The sequence below is a fragment of the Lissotriton helveticus genome, chromosome 2_1, assembly GCF_964261635.1.
Source record: "Lissotriton helveticus chromosome 2_1, aLisHel1.1, whole genome shotgun sequence".
NCBI lineage: Eukaryota > Metazoa > Chordata > Amphibia > Caudata > Salamandridae > Lissotriton > Lissotriton helveticus.
The window spans coordinates 2,143,710-2,162,962 of record NC_136059.1 but is presented as its reverse complement, the minus strand read 5'-3'; the positions used below and the strand labels follow the sequence as shown (position 1 = coordinate 2,162,962).

Genomic DNA, 19,253 nt, shown 5'->3' with positions numbered 1-19,253 from the left:
AAACTTAAACCGTACACGACACAACTCCTGCGGGTTGAATTCTAAATCATTGTCTTCCAAATCCTCGCAGAGGAAAACACACATTTGTTCAAAAACATATCCCTGCGTCGGTGCTTCCCACTGACGGAAGACTTCCGTGACAGACTCTACATCATATTTTACAGTATCCATAATCCATTTACGAGCTAAACGATTCAATAAATCTCTCTTGATAGTCAGGCAGTTGACTTCGCAACTGTCTTCGTCCTGTGTTAGGGGTTGTAGTAGGCGACCCAAAAAGAGGTGAGAAAATATTAGTTACAGTGCTGGCCATTCTCTGTCGAACGGAAGGAGAAACTGAAGGGAGAACAGGTGGAAAAACGGGGTAAGATAAGGCAGAAGTAGAGGCAATAGCAGAGGGAGCATTAGGAGAAATAGAAGGTGCACTAGGCAAAGTCGCCGAAGTCATAGGTGAAGTAGATGTAGTCGGTGGGCCTTGAGGAGGCTGCACCGAAGAAGCAGGATCCAGCTGAAGAGCAGCTGGTGGTTGCTGTAGAGGAGCAGGAGGCAATGCAATCATAGGTTGCGCAACTAAAGGTTGCGGAGGTGCTGTAGGATTCTGTGCATAGGGGGTGGTGAACTTAATAAATGCGTCATTAACGGATCTTTTTCAATGTTTTTCGCTGCATCCTGCTTGGGACGCGGCAAAACTGGATAGCACTTATCTATCGCCATTTTACGTTGCCTGTGCAACTGCTCACTCATCTGTTCTTCTTCATTGTCTTTAAACTGCATAGCAGCTTGCATTACGGAAATATTCCCTTCTCTCTTATTTTTCTTCTCTAATTTAATTTCCTTCTGTTTGGCTTCTTTACGCCATAGGCGGAAAAAGTCAAACATCGCCGGCTGGGCTTTCTTTTTGAAAATTTTAACTTCGAGGTTATCTAAGATTTCGGTATCAAAGCTACCATATTGGGGCCATTTTAAAACACCATCTTTTCTGGTGTATTTGATCCATACTTCATTGTATGTGATGGGGCCTACTCCGTGTTTGACGTATAATTCGTAAGTTGGAGTTCCAACCGGAGGAACCGGGCATGAGTCCTCCAATCGGGAGTCCCTATTATTACAACCAAGACAAAACAAATTCCCAAGTCTAAGACCAGGCATCTTCGCTCTCTAGTCTAGTTCCAAACTTCAAAGGATTATCGATTACGATATTTCTCGTGAATACACGAGTCCTTCGACTTTGGTGCTTGCAAGTACCAAAATGATCCCAAAGGATACCCAAGACTAAGACCAACTAAGGACTGGGAGACGCTCCACTTATACTTAACTGAGATATCGATGACGTCACCAGAAGACTCGTCTTAGTGTTTCGCTCTACCAAACTTCAAGGGTCCAAATCAGGGCGATAGCCAGGGCAGCAGTCTTCTGTAGCCGTCGGGAAGCGGGGAACCTCGCAGCAAAGACCTTCGGACCACGTCGACATGCAGGGGTCGATGAAGTGGTTGGCCGTCCTCCGGAATTTTCACACGAAGCTCCTCACGAACCTCTGGCTGGACTGGTACCGCTGGAATCGCCCCAAACATTGGGCGCCAATTGAGGTACTGGGTTTTTAAGAACCGGCACAGAACCGGCAACCCGGCGGTGTCAGGGTACACCCAGAGACCTCGAGTCCTTGCTGATTTAGACCACAGAAACTCAGTCTTCTAGGTGAAGTCAAGGATCGATTTTTATTGGCTGCAACCAAGGTAACAAGTGTCCTAGAAGTACAACACACGGGGAGTATATTCTCAGGAGACTGCTCAACTTCACAAAACCAGGCTTCTCTTTTTATACGAAATATTCAGCTTCAGGCAAACATTCTTCGAATTTACAGTATACCATTGACATATTTTAAACACAAAGGGAAAGCAGAGTCATGATGACATGTCCATATTTCACTTTGTCCAGCCCACAACAAATCACCCGGCAAGGCCCGACCTTTCATCAGATATAGGTGGACCCCCAATAAAAACGGGCACCTCCCCATCATAAAGCAAGTGAAGCAAAAAGAGTAGAGACAGATGTGAGCAAGATACGGCAGGTGTGTGTGCGATGAAAAGGTTTTATGGCCTGTTGAGCCCTGATGCTATCTTGTTCGGCCACTGGGGAGGAACTGACCTAACAAGTTCGGCCTGGGGCAATGGTTCCAACTTGCACAGGTCATAGGAAAGTCGATTAAGGTATACGTGTCCTTTTGGGATCGAATTCAGCTGGATTATAAGCCTATGTAAAGGGCAACTCACAAAATGGCTGCCATACATAAAATGGAAACCGAGGGTTCTGAACGAAAATGACGATTTCGAGGTGAAATCGTCACTCGAATATGCTGAAAATGCTTGTACATGGTGTACTCGTCATTCTCAGTCTTTTGACACCAAATTCGTCATGTTTCGACGAAGTTTAATTCTCGAGTCCAGAATTATTTATGTGAGTCCAGAATTTTCAGAACCACATCAGGAGAAGGGCATCCACCAGCTGGCCACTCAATGCATCTACCAGGCAGTGACCATAAGTACAGAGACACTAAGCATTGATGGCTGCACGGCCCTCTGCTCCAGAACAGTGAGGGAGACGAAGTTACAATCTGGCACATGAAGTGTTTGGTACCTCGTCTTGATGCTGCAGACCTTTAAATGTATGGATGTGCTTCACACACTTCAATGTTTCTAATCTTTAGAGCTTTGTCCCCTTAACCTTCTATTCTGAGAAGAAGCGGCAAGTTCTTCTAACAGGTCATTTATATAACCCTGGATCTTGAGAACTAGGCAGCAAGAGTTGCAGCATCTCTGTCTTTCGGGTGTGTGTGCAGAGAGAGCTGTATCCAAATGTCTTAGCTATACTAAGGGCAGCTACAATTTTGCATTTCGCTCATAATTTGTTTGTTTACTGTGTTTGACACACAAGCCACCGCCTGCTGTACAATGTACTGATTTCAGTGAAAAAGAACGTAACTCAGACACAACATTACTTCAAGTGCCATGCAGTTTCAGACCTTTTGTAACGTTTAACGGGTGGCCTTAACGTGCTGGAAGCTGTATTCAGATTCTAAATTGCTACTAATAAGCTGCAGGCTTTGCTCAGACTGCTTGACTTTGTGTAAAAATTGTGAAAAAATAATGCCATAGAAAGTGCCACATTATGCCACATGATTGCCTTTTCTTGCAGCATAAATCAGTCACCCATCCTTAATTTGATCCAACATTGTTGCACGATTCCAGTGGGTTTCGCTATCCCTTTCATGATGCTCGTGTTTGTCAGGACACACGGATGCAGAAAGGTAGAATACGCATAGTGAGAATGAGACAATCCAGGGGAGCCTCTCCGAGGCACAGTAGTAGTATTCGCATTTGTGTAGTGCTTCATATCTTACGTACGAGTCGACAAAGCACGGTTTCAGGTAGTACTCTACACCGTGAGCGGGCGCCTGGTTGCAAGAGTGTTATGCTCAATGTGAAGCAGATTGGTGTGGTGCACGAGTGACTAGAGTGGTGTAATCGGGGCTTGTGTCGCAGTGCTCGGTGTGATGAAGGGTGTGGTGCACGAGTGACTAGAATGGTGTTATCGAGTTGCAATGCTTGGTGTGATGGTGGGAGTGGCGCATGAGTGACTAGAGTGGTGTAATCAGGTCTTGGGTCGCGATGAGGGTGTGGTGCACGAGTGATTGGAATGGTGTTATCGAGTCTCAATGCTTAGTTTGACGGAGGGTGTGGTGCACGAGTGACTAGAATGGTGTTATCAAGTTGCAATGCTTGGTGTGATGAAGGGTATGGTGCACGAGTGACTAGAATGGTGTTATCGAGTTGCAATGCTTGGTGTGATGGTGGGAGTGGCGCACAAGTGACTAGGGTGGTGTAATCAGGTCTTGGGTCGCGATGAGGGTGTGGTGCACGAGTGATTGGAATGGTGTTATCGAGTCTCAATGCTTAGTGTGATGGAGGGTGTGGTGTACGAGTGACTAGAGTGGTGATATTGGGTCTTGAGTCACAGTGCTTTGTGTGATGGAGGGTGTGGTGCACGAGTGACTAGAGTGGTGATATCGGGTTTTGGGTTGCAATGCTTGGTGTGATTGAGGGTGTGGTGCACGAGTGGTGTAATCGGGTCTTGGGACGTGATGCTTCATGTAATGGAGGGTGAGTTGCACAAGTGACTAGAATGATGTTATCGAGTCCCAATGCTTGGTGTGATGGAGGGTGTGGTGCACAAGTGACTAGAATGGTGTTATCTAGTCGCAATGCTTGGTGTGATGGAGGGTGTGGTGCATGAGTGGCTAGAGTGGTGTAATCAGGTCTTGGGTCGCATTGCTTGGTGCGATGGAGGGTGTGATGCACGAGTGACTAGAATGGTGTTATCGAGTCGCAATGCTTGGTTTGATGGATGGTGTGGTGCACAAGTGACTAGTGTGGTGTAATCGGGTCTTGGGTCGCAATGCTTGGTGTGATGGAGGGTGTGGTGCACGCAAGACTAGAGTGGTGTAATCGGGTGGTGGGTTGCAATGCTTGGTGTAATGGAGGGTGTGGTGCACGAGTGACTAGAATTGTGTATTCGTGTCTTGGGCCACAATTCTTGGTATGATGGAGGGTGTGATTAGTGAGTGACTAGAGTGATGTAATCGGGTCTTGGGTCGCGATGCTTGGTGTGATGGATGGTATGGTACACGAGTGACTAGAGGGGTGTAATTGGGTCTTGGGGCGCGATGCTTGGTTTGATGGATGGTGTGGTGCACAAGTGACTAGTGTGGTGTAATAGGGGTCTTGGGTCGCAATGCTTGGTGTGATGGATGGTGTGGTGAAAAAGTGACTAGTGTGGTGTAGTCAGGTCTTGGGTCGCGATGAGGGTGTGGTGCACGAGTGATTGGAATGGTGTTAACGAGTCGCAATGTTTGGTGTGATGGAGGGTGTGGTGCACAAGTGACGAGTGGTGTAATCGGGTCTTGGGTGGCAATGCTTGGTGTGGGGCAGGAGTGACTAGAGTGGTATAATCAGGTTGTGGGTCGCAATGCTTGGTGCGATGGAGGGTGTGGTGCACAAGTGACTAGATTGATGTAATCGGGTCTTAGGTTGCGATGCTTTGTGTGATGGAGGGTGTGGTGCACAAGTGACTAGAATGGTGTTTGTGAGAAGTTGGCCTGATATGCAGTGCTCACTATTCTAGTGATCACTATGTATCAGTCCAAACAACCCTTATTGATGATTGGTTGTAAGTCAACCTTATAGACCAGCTATCCTAGTAGCATGGATACGAGCAGTCTAAGGCTAAGACTCTAGAGGGCGTGTTAAGCCAGCTGTTTTACCATCACATTACCCCTTGAACACCCAGTGAAAGGACACCACACAAGTTGTTATGAAAATAAACAGTGTATTTATTTATAACAAGACTACCCTGGCTCTTTATGAGACAGGGAGCTAAGCACACAACAAAACTCTTATAAAAATACTTCAAGTCACACAAATGCCCGAGGGGCACGAAAAACCATATACTACAAAAATGGATGATGCTCTCGACGTCGCTGGACCCAGGATTGGGGCAACAAGTCTTGGCAAATTCAAGCCCACGCGGTGGACCTAAAATGGCGTCTGGAGTGGACCAGGAGGGTCCGGGGTGCTCCTCTCTTGGAAGGGAGCAAGGGCCAGTCTGGAGCAACCAGACCAGCAACAGTGATGTCGTCGGGCGTCGTTAAGAAGGCCACAAGCCAGCGGGCTAGTAGCCAAACAACGCGGTGAGCAGCAAAAAGCAGAAGGGCCCCACGCAGATCGTGGAGATGCTGGGAGGCTGAACTTCGGTGCTGCGGCTGCTCAGGGTCGGGGCTTCTCGGACCCCAAAGCACTCACCAGAGGATCCCTCGGCGGTCGTGCTGGAAAGAAGTCGTGTAGTCTTGAAGATGGCCGGTCCCTCGAGGTCTCGTCGCACCCACGGTTCTCAGCTTGGCTGTAGAGGTGGGTAGAGGTCAGAGGTGCCAGGGAAGCCGGTTCTCGTCGAGCTGGGCAGTCAGATTCCGGAGGAAGGACTTGCAGCAGACCGCAGTGTTCTTAAGATGGTGCCTGCGGATGCAGGGTGACTACTCCTTAGTCACAAGGGAGAATCTTGAAGAAGAAATCTTGATGTCCTTTCGTAGAAAGTCGTGTCTTGATTCCAAAGATGATCTAATTTGGAAGGGGGCCTGCTCCTACCTTTATCTTGGAAAAGGGGGCTGGCACGCGACTAAGTCCTGCCCTATGGGTGGGACCAGGAGGGGGGTGGTTACACCCCTCTCCTTTGGCGGGCTTTCCCCAGCTCAGGGGCTGGTGTGCCCCTGGAACTGGTTCAAGCCGGCCTATGCACAGTGAGCACCGGGGTGCCACTTGCAGTCACCTTCCTCTGTAGCCCTGCCTACCTGGAATACACAAAACCCTGTCTGGGACGGTGCTGGCACCACCCCTGGCAGGAAACCCTTTGTCCTTGCCTCCTGTGCTGGGAGGACTCCCAGCAGCAGGAGGGCAGACTTGTGTCTCGGTGGCAGCATCCATCTTGTGGAGCTGAGGCTATGTCTGACTTTACCCGGGGTTACAGGTTACATACATGTCGTGTCCCTCTAGAAGGGTGGAATGCTAACCCCGTCGCCAGAATTGGCGAGGGGTTAGTATTCCAATTCGTATGACACCTTACTCGACATGTTTTGATAAAGCGATACCAGAGTTGGCATATAACCGCGAGGATTATAATGCACTTAAGAGTATATGGTATGCGATATCATGGAAACGGCTACGGGATGGATCCCGAAAGCCGCAGACCGGCTCAGCTCATGCCAGAGCACTATCTCACACGATTCCAAGCACTCTGCCTTCAGGATTGTCAAGGCCTGCCATAGGAGTGACTGATAGGAGATCTGTGTGTCCATTTTTAGGGTTAGATATAGGTATACTATATCTAAAGCAAAGGGTGATTACACCACCTTGCCCAGCTGTCAAGCAGCCAGTTGTGTCAGATTTTGGATGGCCAGCCAGGGGTGGCATAATACATGCTGCAGCCCCTGGTAGCCCTGGGTACACCTATGCCCTGGGTACCTAAGGTACACTGTACAGGGACTGACAAGGTGACTCAGTATCCAATTAGATATGTACCTAAGGTACATGGAATCCATTTTACAGAGAGAGCAGTAGGCCTGGGGTCCTGAATAGCAGGGCCCCAGGTCAACTAAGTCAGAAAACCAGCAAAACACCAGGCAAAAAGTTGGGGGCAACCATAGTCAGGGATCTACCTTCCTACAGTGTTATCGAGTCACAATGCTTGGTGTGATGGATGGTGTGGTACACGAGTGACTAGAGTGGTGTGATCGGGTCTTGGAGCGCGATGCTTGGTTTGATGGATGGTGTGGTGCACAAGTGTAGTGTGGTGTAATCGGGTTTTAGGTCGCAATGCTTGGTGTGATGTATGGTATGGTACACGAGTGACTAGAGGGGTGTAATTGGGTCTTGGGGCGTGATGCTTGGTGTGATGGAGGTTGTGGTGCACAAGTGAGTAGAGTGGTGTAATCGGGTCTTGGGTCGCAATGCTTGGTTTGATGGAGGGTGTGCACGAGTGACTAGAGTGGTGTAATCGGGTCTTGGATTTTGACAGACTGACTGCAAGGTTGTTGGGCTCAGGTTGAGGTTTGTAGTTGTATATGGCTGTGATTTTGTTGCTGAAAAAGTCTGAGAGGTGGTTGCAAAGCTCTTGTGTTGTGGTGATAGTGCTGACAATGGCTGCGGGTGAGGTGAAGTCTCTGATAATAGGGAAACATTATGTGCTGCAATTGGAGGTGGTGTTGATGCAGTTTGCTCGGTCCTTCTGCCTGGTGTTCCGAATTTGGTGGTGGCAGTCTCAACCAATATATGAATTTCTCCTTGTCCGTGGATTCCTGGCTCATTCCAATGAGTTCTCCCAGGTACCAGTTACCAGAGTTTGTGTTCTTGCTGTTTAGCTTTGTCTGCGAGGGGGCAATGGTGTTGGTGCAGGTGGTGTTCCAGCCATTGAAGTTCTTGATGTCTTTCGCTAAGTTTCTGGTATGCTTGAATTGGTTCTTGGAGAGGGCGGAAGCTCCATCCTTCTGTGGTATGTTGCTCTAGCAATGGCGGGCCTGGCCTGCGGAGGTTGGTCTTCTGGTGTGGGTTGTTGATTTTGAAGCTGACATGGGTGAGGGTGGTCCAGGTGATGGTTTTCTGATCATGATGTTGAATGTGATGAACATTGGGTCCAAAATGTGCCCTGTGCCATGTGGGTGGGGGGGAGACAGTCTGATATGTGTTAGGTGAGTTTAAGGTTTCCAAGAGGGCGGGTCAGTGAGGTCCTCTAAGTGAAATTTGAGGTCTTCTAGGAGGATGAAGGTGCTGGAGGCGATAAATAGTAGTGCGACAAAATCTGTGATGTTGCTGGTGAAGTTGGCACAGTTGGTGTTGATGTTTTGTTGATCAGGGTGCAGAAGTAGGTGCAGGTGGCGGTAATTTGCAGCTTGACGGAGAGGGGCTCCGTTGTGGAGCTGATGCCGCTGATGGTGTCCTTGAAGATGATGGTGATTCCCCCTCCTTCTCTGTTGCCGGTGATATTGACAATGTCTGGTGCCGATGCTGGGGTCATCCATGTTTTTCTGATGAGGAGGTCGTCCGTGGCACAGTCGTCCAGCACGTCCCTGAGCTGTGTGCTGAGTGAGATTGTTGAGCATGCATCAAAGTGTTGTGTGGATGGAGGTTGGTTGGAGCGTGCCTCTATGCGTGGTGTCCTGGGTGCTGTTGGTTTAGTCATGGTAGGTGTTGGAGATGTAGGTTGTGCGTGTTAGAAACATCAAGAGGTGCAGGCACCTTCTGTGTTGCACGGCAGCAGTGCAGTGAGCAGCGGCTGGAGTTGAGGGCACAGAGAAACGTGGCAAGGCAGTGATGTCAGGAGAGGGTCAAGGGTCCTGGTGCTGGGTGCAGATGGGCTTTCCTTTGGCTTGCCAGCTGCATACATTTGCATTGTTGCTGCCATCAAGCAGGTCCAAGGAAGGGAAAGGAGTGGAGGTGGCGGTCATGAGGCTGTAGGGTGTGCAGTAGTCAAAGAGCAGGAAATCAGGTTCGGAGTGCTGTGGGACGAAGCACGGGATGACAGGCATAGGTGCAAGGTAGAGAAGAGACCCAGCAAAACTGGTTGAAACCTGAGGGAGAAAGGTATAACAAAATGGATCGAAACTGGGAGGGAGGCACAAAAACAAAACTGTTTAAGAACAGTGCGAAACAAGCACAAAAAGAGTGACCAGTGACAAACGAGTAGAGCGAGAGAGTAGCCGTCCATAGTCTCGAGGATCTGGAGGACGGGTGCAGGTATTGGGAGCCACTAGGGTCTAACCAGCTGCGTGCATGTTGTGAGATATCGTATAACAGACTGATTGTGACTGTGCAGGGGGTAAATCCCAGGTCTGTCCTCATACAGTGAAGGCTGATAATGTACCTTGGATGAAGTCACTGAGCCGCTCTGCCGAGGGCGACATTGCCTTATCTCCTTGTATGTTCTTCTGGGACCTGTGTGTGTTAACCTGTCTGCCTTTGTCTGCAGGGCGGTGGGAGTGCCCCTGGCACCACTGTGACGAGTGCGGGAAGCCATCTACTCTTTTCTGCTACCTCTGCCCGGTTTCCTACTGTAAAGAGCACCAGGATGTGGAGCCATTCCTGTCTGCTGCCAATGGACTCGTCAACTGCACAGATCATGAGAGTGATGTAGAAAACGAGCCGGAGGTGCCCGCGGCCAGCCCTGCCGTGGAAGTCACAGAGAAGGATGAAAATCAGTCCAAGACCGCAGTCGCCGACTGAGCTCTTGTAGTGAACCCTGGTGAATCCTGCCAAGGCTTGGAGCCATGTACCTACGGACCTACAGACAGGGCCTTGAGAAGTCTGTTTTACTCTTTGTACTGTAAACGTTACATTTTCAGGAAATATGGCATTGTCGACTGTCGTCACCTGTAGCAAACGCTGCATCTGCACTGAGACCACTTGCACCCAGTCACAGTATTACACACTTCAAGGAGCTGTGACAAAAGTCACTTTTTTTAAATAGCCGGAATTTTTTTAAATGTGAAATATTTTTTTAGATTGTAAAAACTGCTGCATTGGTATGTGTGGTGCCATTTAGCAGCCATTGTTAGAATTACTGTAATAAGACTGACCCATTATTGTTACGGGCACGGGTTGGTGTGTTTTATGTGGACATAACTTTTGCAATTGTAGCAGAATTTTCTTTTTGTATGTAACCGTTTTGTTTGTTTTTTTATATTTAAGAAGTAGCATTTGGGACCTGTGAATAGTAGTGTGGCACAGTGTCGTACATCTGGTAGCAGGTATCGTCCTGTTTAGCTGTGACTCACCTGCTGCCTCTTTTGCACCTTGACAGTCCTGTCCCGTCCCCTTTACAGCCCCTAAAGGATATAACATTTGCGCCTTGACTCCCCCGCGTTACCTCCTCCCGATGCTGCTTCCTTAAGCTGTCGGCATGATTGGACTAGTACCAGAATACGGTTGGTACAGAAGTCGTTGCTGTGCCCGAATGACCCATACACTGCCCCTGGCTGTGGAGATGCAGGAGGAGTGTAAAGTGCACTAAAGAGAGCCGGGCTCTGAAGAAGGAACGAATGTCTTAGCGAGATGTTGAGTTTGGAAGAGCAGCAACTCTGGCCACTTAGTGATGCCTCCCTCACCCCCAGTGCGCCCATGGACTTCTCTTGTTTCCCTAGACCAAGCCCATAGGGCCAACTTGCTGCTAATAGTGGCCTCTTGTCTACCAAATGAGACACATGTTGAAAACTTTGTGGAAGAGATACCTGGCCTCCATTGCTGTCAGGGGCACACACTTTTGCAAGACACGCACTTGAGCATAAGATATTTGGTCTCGCCTGCTGCAATTCTGATGTCTTTAGTAGATGGTGGTGCTAGATCAAAACCCAAAGCAAAGATATGAAGGGATGTAGCATATTCCATGGTTCCCATCTTGAGGAATAGCCTCTTTGTTACACCCCCGTCTCTTAAGTGTGCTGGTGGACATAACACCCTGCGGGCCTATGAGGTTTATCTGCACATTGCCTTGTGTGCCAAGGGAAGTCGTTCCTGGTGTATGGTGTCCTCGGCACCTGACATACCAAATTGGACCAGAAGGAAGCCCCAAGTTCCAACCTACATCACTTGGAGGTTAGAGCAAGGAGACGGCAGCTGTCACCCACTTGAAGCTCCTGTCTCACCTGCACTAGCTGGGAGCCCCGCCCCCTTCCGTCATGGGTGTCGTACTGCAGCACACGGAGGTTTCAAATAAGACGAAGCTGCCACCACAACGCCAGCCAAGACCTGTCCTGCCCTAAACGAGAACATGCCACCCAGCGTTCACTGATGCCACTGGCTGTCTTAAACCGCAACCCCCTCAAGTTCTCGAATAGTCAAGCTGTTCTTTTTGGACTCCTGGCTCATTATTCCTGCTTTAGCTGTAGTGCGACTAACCCTCCACCCAGGAACCAGAGTGCAAGGTGACAGGGAGAGGGTCTAGTGTGGACCCCTGAAAGGAGACCTTACAAGCGAAGCATAGAGAGGGGATACAGGAGGCAAACATGGAGGAAATGACTAGAGTGGGTTCACATAAGGAGGGAGCGTTGAAGAATCGTAGTGTTTCATTCAGTCACTTTAGAAAGGGTCGATTCACGAGTCTCTGGGAACCGGTCGGCTCCTGGTACTTGGTACTGGTAGCGAGCCTTTGACCTATGACAGTAGGAATTCACCTTTAAATCCGTTAATCGAAATTTGATCGAGTATTTTTCCAGTTCTGTCTTAAACATTCACAGAAGCAGTGTTACTTGCGGTGCTATTAAGTGTGATATTGTCTCTTATTCCAGTGCCACATGTGGCCAAGTCTTTACTGTATTGGATCGCTTGTCAAACGTTCTCCATGTGGCTGCTGGTGAGTTCTTTTAAAGTAAGTTATATTCACAATTTGCATCCTGCCTTACGTCATTAAATTATGGTAACATGGTAAGATTTCAACCTTGAAGTCCGCTGGCATCCTTCATCTGAGCGGAAATGAAGAAAGGTCTATTTTCCATGATTACTGATGAGTAAAATGTGCACAATATAAGCCTGAGTAAGATGCATGGAATGAATTTTGAGAAACAGGAATGTGTGTTGCTACTTGAAGTGTTTATTAAAATAAAATTTCCTATTTTCACTTTTGAAAATGTGTGCACAGTCTGGCTGTGGCCAGGTGCCTGCAGGAGGTGGTTATTTTACCCTTGGCCACGTCCCCAAATCCTTCTAGTTAAATATACACCTGTTCTAACTCATCTTTACTTTCAGGTGGGGGGTGGGGCTCCTGAGATTTTGTGTGCTGACGTGACAAGAATCGTTCCAGTGGTTTGAATTACGTTTGTCTCTGGGACACTTGTCTAGCTTTACCAGTTGGGCAGAAGGCCTTCGATCCAGGAGGGCTGAGAGTTTCCGGACATCTGCATGAATTGTATCATGTGCCAGTGTGGGTGCGGACACAACGCTGTGCATACTCCTGCCTCTAGTGTGAGGCCGGACCGTTGAAGTTGTTATGGTTCAAAGAGGTCTTTCGGGTCACTGCTTGTCCTGTGATGACTCCATTAGTTGGTAATGGCCACGATTCCATTGTTAGATTATTTTTCTTCGCCATCGGGTTTAGACGTCTACTGAATGGGCGGCCTGACTCGATGCGTACCATGCTGTTGTTTCAGGTTCTTACAGTTCAACCTTCCACTCTCACCTTTGAGGAAGATTTTGACACCTGGGGTCGACTTCTACTTTTTTTAATACTTCCCCCTTCCACGCCGACGCACTTCAGAGACTGCTGCACGACACTAAGTCCTCAATCCACTGGGCAGCTATGCCCTTTGAGGGCTTTGTGCTCTATCTTCGTTCTTTGACATTTGAGATTGTGGTGGCATAGAGGTTTCTGGAACGGGCACCCTTCAGGAAATGCCCTTTATGCCACATTAAGTATCCCTGGGCTGATCACCACAGCATCCGTAATCTTTGCCTCGTGCCAGACCACCACAACGCAGATCTGAAAGAAACAGGTTAGTATTAGATTCCTTACCTTAGAATATCCCCAGGCGTCAGTCTGGATCCGGAAACTTTTGCGTAGCAGTACCCCTGCGCGTCGGTAGGCGTCGTCTGCAGGCGTCCCCTGCGGCTCCGTGTCGTCGGCGTCGTGCGCCGTGATGACGTCGCTGGAGTATATAGACGCCGCCTCCGCGCGCTGACGTCAGTTCTTCTTTTTTCCGCGCCAGTTAGCGCAGACCTGAAGAGCAGTACTCCGGTCTTTTGACCTAAGTTTTGTTAACTCTAACTCTTTCAGGTGCCGGTAGGATGCCCGGTTTTAAAAGTTGTGACGGGTGCGACCGCCTGATGTCGGTCACCGACCACCATCGACTCTGCCTCCGGTGTCTGGGCGCGGACCACGACGTGGAGTCCTGCGTCGACTGCCGGGCCTTGACGAGTAAGGCTAGGCGGGAGCGGTCCCGCAAGCTACTCGAGCTCCGGGTGTCGGCCCCGCGTCGAGAGCGGTCCCGGTCCGGACGGAGGTCGAGGGAGCGGTCGAGAGAACGGTCGCGGAGCCCCCCCACGAGCGCTCCGGAAGTCGTCACCATTCCTCCGGTTCCTCAGGTAAGCGACACAAGAAGTCGGGGCGTCATCATCGTACCCCCGACTCCCCCCGACGCCCGCGTGATGCGGCCGGGGGTTCGGGTGGCCCCACCCCCGCGTGGGTCGCCGACGCCGTCTGCCCCATACCCGTCGGTCCCTGGGGAAGGCGCGTCACGCGAGGAGATTGAGGAGTTCCTCATGGCTATGAGGGCGCTGTCTCCTCCGGCGGGGCCTACGGCGCCTGCGGGCCCGTCGGTCCCGTCTGGGGGCCCGAGCGGTTCGGGTGCTCCTGCCCCGACGCCGCCCCCGGCGCCGCTGGGCCCTTCAGGGTCGTCGCCGGCTGGTCAACCGGCCTCTCCGGCGCCGATTCCATCGGGGCAACCCGTGGTGCCGCCTCCGCGCGGTGCCGTGACTCCGACGCCGGTTCCGGCCGACGTCGGGGCTCCGGCGCCGCGCGGTGCCACCCCCATTCCCTCTCCGAATCGGGTCGCGGAGTCGGACCGGCATCGTCCGACGCCGAGTCCGGCGCCGTTGGGGCCCCTTGGCTCCGAGGCGCCGGTCTATATCGTTGACTCAAACTATGGCGATGAGGACGATTATGGAGAGGGTTGGGAGGGGTCTGAGGACCCTCTGTCACGAGAATGCCTGTACGACGTGGACTGGGCAGGTGACTTGGGTGATGCCAGTGGTCTGGACGAATCGCCTAACCCTGGGTTTGTCTCGCCTCCCACTGTGGCGTCGGAGGCTGGGGCTGCCTATTCGGTGGTACTGATGAGGGCTGCCAAGGCCTTGAACCTTGAGCTCCCCGTCGCTAAGGTGAAGCCTAACATCCTCACCGAGGTATTCAAACCGCAGTCATGCCCACAGGAGCCTCTGCTGCCGTTTAATGACGCCTTGACGGATGTCCTTTTGGGCACGTGGTCCAGGCCCGCTTCCGGTGCGCCTGTTGATCGGAACGTTGCCAGGCGCCACCGTCCGTGTTCGGACGACCCGGCCTTCCTGTCCACCCATCCCTCCCCTGAGAGTCTGGTGATCCAGGCCTCCACTTCCCAGTCCGCATTTCCGTCGGCTCCGCCCGATCGGGAATCTAAGCGGTACGACCAGTATGGCAAGAAGGTCTTCTCGTCCCTGAGTGCCGGACTGTGGTCTTGCAACACCGCATGCCTCTTGGGCCGCTACACCCACTCTCTGTGGGATACGGTCGCAGAGTGCCTGCCGCAATGCCCGCAGGAGGTACGGGACAAGCTAGGCCAGGCTATGGTTGAAGGCCGGGACGCGGCGAGGTATTCCATACGGTGTGGTCTTGACACGACCGACTCGCTGGGCAGAGCGATGTCCACGACGGTGGCGATTCGTCGCCATGCTTGGCTGATATCCGCCAACTTCTCGCCGGATGTCCAGAATGCCCTGATGGACATGCCATTCGATGGCAGTCGCCTGTTCGGCGACAAAGCGGACAACGCGCTTGAGCGCTTCAAGGACTCCAGGGTCACGGCCAAGTCCTTGGGTCTCTCGACCCAGCGCCAGCAAACGGGTTCGTTTCGCTCCTTTCGTGGCCACGGAAGGGGCGGTCCCACACGGGCTGCCAGCCACGCACCGCAGAGCGCTCCTCAGCGCGGTGGCGGCCGTGGATTCCGCCGTGGTGGCGGTCGGGGACAGCGGCGAGGTCAGTCCACACCTCCCCCCGCAGCAGCCTCCAAATCCTCCTAGTCCGAGCTTTCAGGCCCACGTGACGCCAGTGGGTGGCAGGGTTCGCCATCACCACTCCCGCTGGCGCACTATCACATCGGACAGGTGGGTGCTGCAGCTCGTCCGAAGGGGCTACTCCCTCCCCTTCGAGACCACTCCTCCAGCCATGCCACCGCAGAACCACCGTGTGTCGGGGGACCACTTGACACTTCTGCGGGAGGAAGTTACGGCCCTCTTGGCCAAGGGGGCCATCAAGCGCGTTCCTGGGCCAGAAGTAGGGTGTGGTTGCTACTCCCACTACTTTTTGGTACCCAAGAAGGACCTACGGAACGTCAACGGCTTCCTCCGGAAGGAGAAGTTCAAGATGTTGACTTTGGCTCAGGTCTTGGCTGCTCTAGACCCACAAGACTGGATGGTAGCGTTGGACTTGCAGGATGCGTATTTTCACATCCCTGTCCTGCCGGCCCACCGGCGTTACCGGCGGTTCACGGTAGGCCACGAGCACTTTCAGTTTATCGTGCTCCCATTCGGCCTTACCAGCGCCCCACGGGTGTTCACGAAAGTGATGGTGGTGGTCGCAGCTCATCTGCGCCGGTTAGGGGTTTCAGTCTTCCCCTACCTCGACGACTGGTTGTTGAAGGCGGGCTCGCCCCAGACAGTCGTCCACCACCTTCAGGTGACGGCGGACCTCCTGCACGAGCTGGGGTTTTCCATCAATGTGCCGAAATCACACCTGTGTCCCTCTCAAAAGCTCCTTTTCATCGGAGCGGTTCTCGACTCGGCGCAGTTTCGGGTTTATCCTCCGGAACGGCGGGTCCGGGATATTCAGGCCTTGATTCCCATCTTTCAGCCGTTATCCCGGGTCTCGGTCAGGTTGACGCTGCGGCTTCTGGGGCTGATGGCCTCCTGCATCCTTCTGGTGCATCACGCCAGGTGGCGGATGCGGGCTCTGCAGTGGGACCTGAAGTTTCAGTGGGCCCAGCATCAGGGCAACCTTTCCGACCATGTCCTGATCTCGGAGGGCACTGCGAGACAGTTGCAGTGGTGGCTACAGGACCGCGATTGGGTCAGAGGCAGATCCCTCTCCCTTCCCCAACCGGAGCACGTGGTTGTGACGGACGCGTCCCTCCAGGGCTGGGGTGGCCACTTGGGAGAGGCGGAGATCAGAGGCATCTGGTCTCCGGCGGAGTCCCGGCTCCATATCAACATGTTGGAGCTGCGGGCGATTCGCCTAGCACTGAAGGCATTCCTCCCCTTTGTCAACGGGAGTGTAGTGCAGGTGTTCACGGACAACACCACCGCCATGTGGTACTGCAACAAACAGGGCGGTGTGGGGTCGTGGACCCTTTGCCAGGAGGCCCTGCGTCTCTGGCAATGGCTGGAACGTCAGGGCGTGACTCTGACGGTTCAACACCTGGCAGGTTCTCTGAACGCCAGGGCGGACGAACTCAGCCGTCGGTGCTCGGTGGATCACGAATGGCGTCTGAACTCGGACGTGGCGAAAGGCCTCTTTCTGCAATGGGGAGAGCCTTGGTTAGATCTATTCGCCACAGAAGAGAACGCGCAATGTCATCAGTTCTGCGCGTTGGAGTTTCCAAGACGGCACTCGCTCGGCGACGCCTTTCGGCGCGAGTGGAGTTGCGGTCTGTTGTACGCCTTTCCGCCTATACCACTTCTGCCCAGAGTGCTGAAGATGATCAGGTGCGACCGGGCCCAAGTTATCCTTGTGGCTCCGGACTGGGCTCGAAGGTACTGGTATCCCGAGCTACTCAGCATGTCAGTCGGTCCCTCGATCCGCCTGCCCCTTCAGGAGGACCTTCTGTCGCAGCAGCAGGGGACGGTCCTCCACCCGAACCTGTCCAGTCTCCACCTCCATGCTTGGAGATTGAGCGGCGACAGTTGAGGCCATTTGACTTGCCTCCTGAAGTCTGTGATGTGATTCTGGCAGCCAGGCGTCCCTCCACAAAGTCGGTATACGCCTGCCGGTGGAACAGATTTGTGGCATGGTGCACAGCAAAGGCTGTGGATCCCCTTTCTGCCCCTCTCTCCGAGGTTCTCCTCTTCCTTCTCTCTCTTGCCCAGCAGGGCTCTGCTCTGGGCACTATCAAGGGCTACCTTTCTGCCCTTTCCGCCTTCTTAAGGCTACCTGATCAGCCATCTTTGTTCAAGTCCCCTATTGTAACGAGATTCTTGAAGGGCATCACGCACATGTATCCACCTGTTCCGTTCGTGATGCCTCAGTGGGACTTGAACCTGGTTCTGACATTCTTGATGTGTGCTCCCTTTGAGCCGCTTCATTCCTGTCCTCTCCGTCTTCTCACTTTAAAGACGGCCTTCCTGGTTGCCATCACCTCTGCCAGGAGAGTGAGTGAGCTCCAGGCTCTGTCTGTTAAACCTCCTTTCTTGTCCGTTCATCCTGACAAGGTGGTTCTTAGAACTAGACCTTCTTTCCTGCCCAAAGTAGTTTCTGCTTTTCACATCGGGCAGTCCATCACCTTACCCTCCTTCTTCCCGCCTCCGCATCCTTCAAAAGATGAAGAGCGGCTCCATCGTCTGGACCCAAAACGTGCGCTTTCATTTTATATGGATCGCACACGCCAGTTCCGGGTGGATGACCAACTGTTTGTTGGCTACGTGGGTGAGAAGAAGGGAAGGGCGGTACAGAAACGAACCATCTCTCGGTGGGTCGTCCTGTGCATCAAAGCATGCTACTCTTTGGCTCGGAAGGAGCCTCCTGTTGGGCTGAGAGCCCACTCCACTCGGGCCACGGCGGCTACTACTGCCCTGGGCCGGGGAGTCCCTTTGCGGGACATTTGCCAGGCGGCTACGTGGGCCTCGCTGCACACCTTTGCGAGGCATTACTGCCTGGACAGTCAAGTCCGGAGGGACGGCTTCTTTGGCCGTTCGGTCCTCCAGGATTTTCTGGTGTAGGATTGTCTTGGTTCGCAGACCCACCACCGGGGTTGGTATTGCTGGGGTATCTATTCTAAGGTAAGGAATCTAATACTAACCTGTTTCTTTCAGATGAACAAGTTACTTCCCTTCGGTAACGATATATCTGTAAGAAACAGTAGTTAGTATTAGATTCCTTACCGCCCCACCCATCCTCCCCGTTCTGCGAACTGATACCTAGGGTTAAGGACATCCCTTTCAGGGCCCTAGTTTCACATGGCACCAGTGTTAGTTCTCACATGGCTCTGCGTGTTCTGGCGCGGAAATGCTGTGTGCAAAGAACTGACGTCAGCGCGCGGAGGCGGCGTCTATATACTCCAGCGACGTCATCACGGCGCACGACGCCGACGACGCGGAGCCGCAGGGGACGCCTGCAGACGACGCCTACCGACGCGCAGGGGTACTGCTACGCAAAAGTTTCCGGATCCAGACTGACGCCTGGGGATATTCTAAGGTAAGGAATCTAATACATCAACAAGACCACCATGGGAGGCAGATCCTTCTCATACCTGGCTGCTAAAACATGGAACTCACTCCCCGCTTACCTTCGCCTTACCCAGAACCACCTAGCTTTCAGAAAGCAACTTAAAACGTGGATTTTTGACAAGTAATCCTCCTCCCCTTTCTAAGCGCCTTGAGACCCTCTGGGTATGTAGTGCGCTATATAAATTCTCTGACTTGACTTGACTTGAATACTAACTACTGTTTCTTACAGATATATCGTTACCGAAGGTAAGTAACTTGTTCAATGTGCATATTGCCTCACATTCCGTTGCAAGAAAACCCTTCTGTCTCAGTGGGACAGGTACTGTGCTAACATCAGGGCCAATAAATATAGACCCAATGGGTACAATAGTGTAGGAATCTGTCCATCCGGGCAGATATTTAATATACAAATGAATGTAGTATTTATAAAAATTAAACAGAAAACAATTTTAAATGGGACACAAGCCTGTGTCCTAC

The 19,253-nt window shown here is 52.0% G+C and overlaps 1 protein-coding gene across 1 annotated transcript in view; it reads left to right on the top strand.

Annotated features, from left to right (window-relative positions):
• Positions 1 to 12,220, top strand: part of LOC144817650 (histone-lysine N-methyltransferase NSD2-like) — a 184,160-nt gene extending 171,940 nt beyond the window's left edge. The window contains exon 12 of the mRNA XM_078674370.1: positions 9,568 to 12,220. Coding sequence (XP_078530496.1) covers positions 9,568 to 9,821 — 254 coding nt within the window. The 3' untranslated portion in view covers positions 9,822 to 12,220. The remainder of the gene's footprint in view (positions 1 to 9,567) is intronic.
• Positions 12,221 to 19,253: the final 7,033 nt, after the last annotated feature.